The sequence below is a fragment of the Macadamia integrifolia genome, unplaced genomic scaffold (assembly GCF_013358625.1).
Source record: "Macadamia integrifolia cultivar HAES 741 unplaced genomic scaffold, SCU_Mint_v3 scaffold449, whole genome shotgun sequence".
NCBI lineage: Eukaryota > Viridiplantae > Streptophyta > Magnoliopsida > Proteales > Proteaceae > Macadamia > Macadamia integrifolia.
Genome location: NW_024870452.1, coordinates 1 through 8,079, shown reverse-complemented (window position 1 = coordinate 8,079; position 8,079 = coordinate 1). Strand labels below are relative to the sequence as shown.

The 8,079-nt window shown below is 38.6% G+C and overlaps 1 protein-coding gene across 1 annotated transcript; it reads left to right on the top strand.

Annotated features, from left to right (window-relative positions):
- Nucleotides 1-531: 531 nt before the first annotated feature.
- On the top strand, nucleotides 532-5,594 carry LOC122068663 (25S rRNA (cytosine-C(5))-methyltransferase NSUN5-like). The gene is made up of 7 exons (XM_042632539.1): nucleotides 532-850; nucleotides 1,117-1,175; nucleotides 1,438-1,488; nucleotides 2,291-2,426; nucleotides 3,437-3,522; nucleotides 5,013-5,111; nucleotides 5,372-5,594. The coding sequence occupies exons 1-7, from the start codon at nucleotides 598-600 to the stop codon at nucleotides 5,468-5,470; spliced, it is 783 nt and encodes a 260-aa protein (XP_042488473.1). The 5' UTR covers nucleotides 532-597; the 3' UTR covers nucleotides 5,471-5,594.
- The last annotated feature ends 2,485 nt before the right edge of the window (nucleotides 5,595-8,079 follow it).

Genomic DNA, 8,079 nt, shown 5'->3' with positions numbered 1-8,079 from the left:
TGAAATATTAAAATTTTATTTGTTACAATTTTGATTTTAAACTAAAATCGTTGGTTTGAACCAAATCAAATGAACTGTAACCCGTATAAATTGAACTCGAAAAATAAACTTAAATTATATCAAACCCTAATTTTTCAATATTTCAATTTTTTCGTTTTGACTCTATTTTCAAGTACTATCAACTTTCCTCACTTCTCTTTTGTAATTCAGCCCTTCTTCTCCTTTTCTTTTTCATGCCTCGAGTCATTTGGAGACATTCCCGAATCTCATATAATTCAAAGAAATGCACCAAACAAAACCGAATAAATTAAATCGAATTACGAAGACCATACATGAGCTGAAAGAAACCAAACCAGTTTGATTCGATTGCAGCTTGAGGTTGTGAAAAAGTAATCGGTTCGATTCGATTCGAGTTCTTTTTATACATTTCTATATAAACCTGAATCGAACCGAAACCGAAACCAAACCAAACCAAGAAAGTGAAACCAAACCGATCATGGCCTCATTCGCGCTTCCGTTTAGCAAACCTACCCGTTTTGCAATCTGAGAAGGTGTCTACACTCTACACTAAACAGAAGTTTGTCGCTGGTGCCATTCATGACGCGTCCGAACCGGCTCCGAACCACCGATGTCGCCGCCGAGGTTGGGAAGGCGAATGGTCGGCGGCGGCGGCAGAGCCCAGCGGAGCGGTCGTCTTATTTCGCCCGGAGAGAAGCGGCGAGAGTACTGCGCTGCGTATTGGAAGGAGACGAGCGGCGGAGAGCTGTTGCGTCCATCAAATCGCTCATCTTTAGCCCCTCTGTGAGAAACAAGAAAACCACCTTCGCTCTTGTCTGTCAAACCCTCAAGCGTAAGTATTCTCTCTCTATCGCTCTCACTCTTACTTCTCTTGTATCCTCTGCAAAGTCATTGCCTGTTGCCATAAGAATCTTTGTTGCTTTCTCCCTTCATGTACATTTTGGTCCATTAATGTGTTTAACGGATTATAGAAGCAGCGATGTTAAGTATTTGATGGTGTAATGCTATGGTTCACTGTAGAACTTGATTGGATTTTGGTTGGGAGAGAAATTTTTTTACAGTTGACTGCTAATTGTTATTTGATTTTTTGTTTTTCAGATCTTCCGATTATTAAGGAACTTTTAGAAACTTCTCATGTTCTGAATGGCAAGTGGAAGGTATAAAAGAAAGTTAGCTTATACTGTGAATCATTTTTCTCTACTTAATAGTTCAGTTGTCCCCAAACCTTCTGTATTTTGAGAGAATTTACTCTTTTCAACTATATTAGGACCGTATGTTGGCAACGGTTACTTCTGTTAACTGAGACTTTTCTTCGTTTAGCTACAGTTCTAAAGTTCTAGCTCTTGTACGTCATTCATTCCCACTTAGTCGTAATATCGCAAAAGCTCTTTTAACTTCTTTTTCTCCATCTTCTGGCAGAGGCAAGAGGAACTGATGTACGTAATTACGTATGACATCTTATTTGGCCAGGTTCTCTCAATACTTCACAACTTTCACTTTTTAAAATTGTTCTTGTCTGCGTTTGTCAGAAATGATACATTATTTCTTTACTTTATACAGTGAATTAGGAATACAAGGCTACCAAAAAAAAAAAATCATATATTTCTCCAGCGTGAACAATAAGCATGTTTGTTGAGCAGACTAAAGTTCTTGGCTCATTAATTGTTACAATCCCAGATTCCTACAATCAAATCAGCAAAAACAGCAAAGAGAACTAGAAGAGAAGAAGAGAAGAAGAGAAGAAGAAGAAAAGAAGACGAGTCTGAAATCTGCCTAGAGAAACAGAGCAGCCTGTGATCAGTCCAATGTGTGACTAATCGCAGGCATCATTAGCATGTATAGGTTTAAAACAAGGGAGTTCAAGGACTAAAAACCCCCCATTACAAGTAATAAACCCTAAACAGCAAATAGGGACCCGATAGGACCAAACTGACCCTATCGGGTCCAGTGGCTGACGCTAATCCCAATATCGGGAGCTATCGGGATTAGCTCTCGGCCTCAACATAAATGTTATTTGCCAATTTATATGGGAAATTTGGTCTGTCAATGCAGTTTGTTTGTTCAAGTATATCCATGGTCGCTTTGTGGGAAGTTTTTCAATTTGACTATATGTGCTGCAATTAGTTACAGCATTATATCCTAGTAAATGCAGAAAGTATTATCCAATTTTTTTCCGAAGGGTTCTCTAATTTGTCTTTTAATGACACCTCTAGTTTGGAGCTGTCTTGCTGGATTGCTTTGGTAACTGTTGAACTTGAATTCTTCTGAACAGGCTATTGTATTGCTGGGTGATGCAGAAAAGTTTCTCCTGCTACGGAAAGATGCCTTACAATCAACTTTAGCACAGATTTTAGTGAGAAAAAAAGTGAAGGATGTTGAGGAGTTATTGCTCCTATATTCAACTGCTGGTGAGTGTTCAACTACATTTCAGTTGTACAATGATACTCCTATTTTAGGCTTGCATCATGCTTAGCTTTAAACATGTTAAGAGTGGTAGAACCAGGTATGGCTATCTTGATAGTTTGAAATGAACATTAAGGAAGCAAGATTCAAACATACTTTCAGTTCAAAGATGAATTAGAAACCATGGAAGTTGTTAGATGTAATTTTAAACATTTGAAATTTCTGCTTGATAGGAAAGTAATGAAAATATGAATCTTTAAAACCATATTAAAGTTTGATATGGTGAAGTGGGTTGGTTGGTTAAACCCAGCCAAGCCTATCTTGGCCTGGGCAGAAATTATGGTATCAAATGATGTAATAAATATAGAAATTTAAAGATCTATAGTGGGGAATTTTAAAACTATATGTAATTATGTAAACTATTCTAATAAAGTGCAGAAGGCAATTATACAGTTCTGATAGTTCTCACGAAATATATGTATATGCGATTCATTCCCGTAAGATTATGACATGGAGTTTGATCCTGGCTCAAAAGGAATGGTAGTTATATGCTTAACACATGCAAGTCGAAACAACATGGGGAATCTGCCATGGTTTTCATACGAACATAGTTCCAATGGGAGGGCAAGAAAACTGTGTTTTCTGTTAGGAACAACTCCTTGGCATGCATGGTATGAGAGGAGAGTAGGGCCTTTTGAAAGGTTTCTCAGAAAGCTAAATAAAATGCTGTACTATGGGTTTCTGTCTGTAAGCAATCCAGGAACATGAGGGCATATATGATGTTTAGAAAATTCTGGGTGACTTCCACTCCTTTTTAACCTGAAAAATATTTGTTGCATGCCTTTGAGTTTCCAAATAAAATTCTGTAATAAAAATGGGAAAGGCAAAAAGGAAATAATACACCTGCGAAACATGATTGTCTATGTCTATTGTTCTCTAGCAGTAGTTGCATACCTATTAGAACATTGCTTATGCTAATTTTCTCTTAATTAAAGACACTAATTTCTGTTTGCAGATGTCCCAAAACCTCGATATGTTCGTGTTAATACTTTGAAGTTGGATGTTGAGTCTGCCCTACATGAATTGGGGAAACAACACATGGTATTTACCTTAACTTATGTGAAAGATAGTTTTTGATACATGAACTAGGACACAGCACATGGTACTTATCCCAGCTTATATGAAACATAGTTTTTGATAACTTTTATTTTGTGGGTTAGAGTCACAAGAAATTATGAAGTATAATTTTCAAAACACAAGACAATTCTCCTATTGCTTTCAGTCATCATGCATTATTGTATTTTCTTCAGAGGCTTAAGTAGACATAATCTGAGCCTAGAGATTTCTTATCTATAGTTATAATGTCTTGAAATAGGGCAGCTCCACTGTATACCACAAACTCGATTCAAAACTAGATTGACATGATGATCCAGTCTACAAGGGTGCACACAAAGTCTCTATTGCTCTAGAATAACAAAGACCAGGGTAAAATTTGGCAGAGGAAGGGTTTATGGGGTTGCTGGGTCATAGAATCAGGTTAGGTTTTAGGTGAGAAGGGATCCAAGTTGTTGACTGGTGGTTTATGGACTGTAACAGATTCTGTTATGAGTAAACTGATTAGAGAAAGGGAGTTGGGTTGGGATAAGTTTGAATTGAGTTAAGTTGTAAAAGTGTATGTTTTGATGGTGAATTAAATGGAAGTAGGAGTATATGGTTTTCCTTGTCAAGGCCTGAAGACACTCAATTCTAAAGGGACCCCCCCAACCAAGATTTGGAACTTTGGATGGTGGTTGAAGGTAACACCTAGGTTCTATCTGAGCAGGCTACATGTGTGAAGATGAATTGATTTGATGAAGGGAATAATATTGGAAGTGCACTGTTTTTGTGATTGGAAATAAATTGGAAGTTAGAGAAACATGGGGTTTCTTGAGAAACTCTTGGAAATGTTAAATGTGCATTTTAACAGTGCATTGTTAAATGTGTGAAGTTAGGGAAACATGGGGTTTCCCGAGAAACTCTTGGAAATGTTAAATGTGCATTGTTAGTCATCTAGGATCTTTGAGTACAACAAACTAAGCCTTATCCCAACTTAATAGGTCAGCTACATGGATCCAAACCAAAAGGTAAGGAAAACTGGGGTGGGGGAGGGGGAGGAGATGAGAAAAGATGAATAGGGAAAGAGATTAGTAACGAAAAATGGAACATGACAAATGAAGATGAATAATGCAAGATGAAAAGTGAGAGATGAAAGATGAAAGTGAGAGCAAAGAGGCCCAGCCCAACACATCTGGAGAATCTCAGCTAAATGGGGTCAGCTACGTGGATCCTTGCTCTCCAATAGGCTCTATCCGAGGTCATTTTTGGTCAGGTAAACAGGATCTTTGAGTAAACTCTTGAATGTAAAGATGCTTGGCTAATCATAATAATATAACTGATGTAATTGCAGAGTGCCTTAATACAATTAAGTTCCTAACACATATTATATCATATTGCTACAGTTCAAAATAACCATAGTTTACTTCTATCTCTTGAGATGATATCAATGCAGCTTCTTTTTATTCTACGTCTGTAATGTTACTCATGCTGAATAGGCTACAAAGGATGACATAGTCCCGGACCTGTTGATACTCCCACCAGGCACTGATTTGCACGATCATCCTTTGGTTGTGAATGGAAGTGTCTTTCTGCAAGTAAGAGTTTGTTTCAAACTTCTTTCTTCTTTTTTCTGTTTCTGTCAGGAAGCACCTTGGTGTGGCCAAGAATCACACTTTACCATAGTTGTCAGGGTGTCTAGGTGAGGCGCTTAGACGCCCGCCTAGGCAACCAAGGTGCTTGGACTCCTAGGTGACACCTTGACAACTATGTATTTCACAGAATTTGTTGACTTTAAGGTTCTCTCCTGGTTCTATCGATTATTAATATATGATATTGTCTTTTGATGAATTCTCAGGGTAGGGCAAGTTCTATGGTGGCAATAGCTCTTGGGCCTGAGCCAGGATGGGAGGTGGGCTTATACCATTTCAGATACTTTAGTTGTTTTTATAATTGATTGTACATAACCAAGAATTTGTTGTATTAGCAATACATGGAGACTCCATGTGGTTGCAAGTAGAGAGATATTTTGAAAGGAAGTGAATTTAATTTTAAAATATAAGTAGAAATTTTTTTTATCATCGCTATAAAATCTTTCTAAATATGGTAATAAAAATTATCAGGTGCATTCTTTATTTTGATATTCAAATTTAAGGAACTTGGTTGGAAAGCAAAATAAAATTTAATTACTGGATTTAGAAATTTTCTGAGTCAGTTACAGGATCATATTTGGTAATGTTAAATGTTGAGGCCGAGAACTAATCCCGATATCGGGATTAGCGTCAGCCATTGGACCTGATAGGGTCAGTTTGGTCCTATCGGGTCCTTATTTGCTGTTTAGGGTTTATTACTTGTAATGGGGGGTGTTTTAGTCCTTGTACTCCTTGTTTTAAACCTATATATGCTAATGATGCCTGCGATCAGTCATATATTGGACTGATCACAGGCGGCTCTGTTTTTCTGGGCAGATTTCAGACTTTTCTTCTTTTCTTCTTCTTTTTCTCTTCTCTTCTAGTTCTCTTTCTGTTTTTACTGAATTGATTGCAGGAATCTGGGATTGTAACATGGTATCAGAGCTTCTGTAATCAAATCAGGGACTGAATCATCATTCTCTTCTGATCACAACCCAGCGCGACTTCTCTTTGGTGCGCAGCCACCTATTGCTGCCCATATCTTAATTTCTTGATCTGATTATAATGAGATAAACACAATCAGGTCATTCTACCACTGCTACATGGATTCAGCCGTAGTTCTCTAGACTCGCTGAAGCCAATATACAAATTCTGCAAAATTTTAATGGCTGCCCACTATATGTGACTTGTTTTTGGCTGCTGCCCTATGTGTGAAGCTCTACTACTTCACGGTTTGATGTGCTGCTGTTCTACTACCCTTCTACATACCCTACTAGGCTTTTGAAGCCTTTTTTGCTGCTCCTATCAAAGTCGACATTCACCTACCAGCAGCACCTATCGGCTGGAATTTTTTTTCGGTTCTTTAGGTCTGATTGCTCTTTGGCTGCTGTTGTTCTGGTTTGTTTGGTGAGTTCTTTGTACTTAGTTGCTTTTGCAATACATTCTTGTCCTTAATTCTTGCACTCATGGTTGAGACCAAGACTACTGCTACTCCTACTACTACCTCCTCTGCATCGGACAATGTGAATGTCCAGATTACTTCTATCAAGCTTAAGGGAAGCTCGAATTACCTTATTTGGGCTCAGTCAGTCAAATTTTACCTGATGGCGAAGGATAAGCTTGATTACACTACCTTTGATCCTCCTAAAGAAGCTGATACTGGTTATGCTCAATGGCAGAAAGAGAATGCATTAATCTTAATTTGGTTATGGAATAGTATGGAACCAGATGTGGCTGCCAATGTCATGTTTCACTCTACTGCCAAGGGAGTATGGAATGATTTGAAGGAGACCTACTCTCAGGAAAAGAACATGACCCGGATTTATGATATTTATGAAAAACCATTTCAGTTTCGCCAGTCGGACAAGCCCCTTTCCGAATATTATAGTACTTTCAGAGGAATGGTTGAAGAACTAAATGTCTTCCAACCCTTGATCACTGACATTGACAAGTTGAAGGCTCAGCGTAACGAGTTCTTCGTCTCTAAATTTCTGGCTAGTTTGAACAATGACTTGAAGGCAGTGAAAGGTCACTTACTTGCAGGAGATACTGTGCCTAGTCTGAATGATACTTACTCACGCCTGCAGCGAATTACCTCCTCCACTAAACCTGATTAGTCTACCAAAGATAGTTTTGCCTTCCATGTCAACCGTGACGCGGTCGCGGTCGTGGGGGAGGTCGTGGGTCGCTTGGTCGAGGATCTGGTGGACAACCCTCTAATCGTTCAGCTCGCCAATGCACCTTTTGTGGAAAGCCCAACCATACTGTTGAGACTTGCTAGGCAAAGCATGGTAAACCGGAGTGGGCAACACAATTAGCTAATCATCCAGTGTCTGATGATGGTTCTGAGCCAATGGCTCAAGTTGATCCTAAATCAACACCTTCATCAGGAGATTCAGCTATCGGTCTGCGAGATGACATCAATCAGTTGCTCTAGCGCTTGCACACTCTTGAGGCATCCTCTAATACATCTAATGGTGTGTCTACATCCGCTGCTACTCTAGCTCACACATGTACTTCAGCCCTTCTCACTACTACTACATCTACTCCTTGGATCATTGATTCAAGTGCCTCTGCCCATATGACCGGTAAGTCATCATGATGCAGTAGCACTCCGATGGATCGACCCAAGCCTGCTCCAGAACCTGGATCAAGACCCAGATCCAATTTGGGTTCCAAGTTACTAATTTGGATTCTAAGTTTAATAGAATATTTAGGATTTTATTTTTATTTGAGAATATTTGTTTCCTATTTGAGTCTTGTTTCTTTATTTTGTTAGCTTAGGTGTGGGAGATTTTATTTCTATCTTAGTTTTTTATTTTTAATTAGAAGGTTTTTAATTTTATTTTATTATATATTGGACATGTAATTCATGGGGAGAATAGTTGATGAATGAAGAATGAATTGAGTTGTGAACCCCCCTGCGTGGCTGTCT

What these genes read in the sequence shown, in the direction of transcription:
- LOC122068663 (XM_042632539.1), top strand. Translation starts at nt 598, where the DNA reads ATGACGCGTCCGAACCGGCTCCGAACCACCGATGTCGCCGCCGAGGTT. An exon ending in ATGACATCTTATTTGGCCAG is followed by an intron (nt 1,489 to 2,290) that starts GTTCTCTCAATA and finishes TCTTCTGAACAG; the next exon opens with GCTATTGTATTGCTGGGTGA. An exon ending in ATGGAAGTGTCTTTCTGCAA is followed by an intron (nt 5,112 to 5,371) that starts GTAAGAGTTTGT and finishes ATGAATTCTCAG; the next exon opens with GGTAGGGCAAGTTCTATGGT.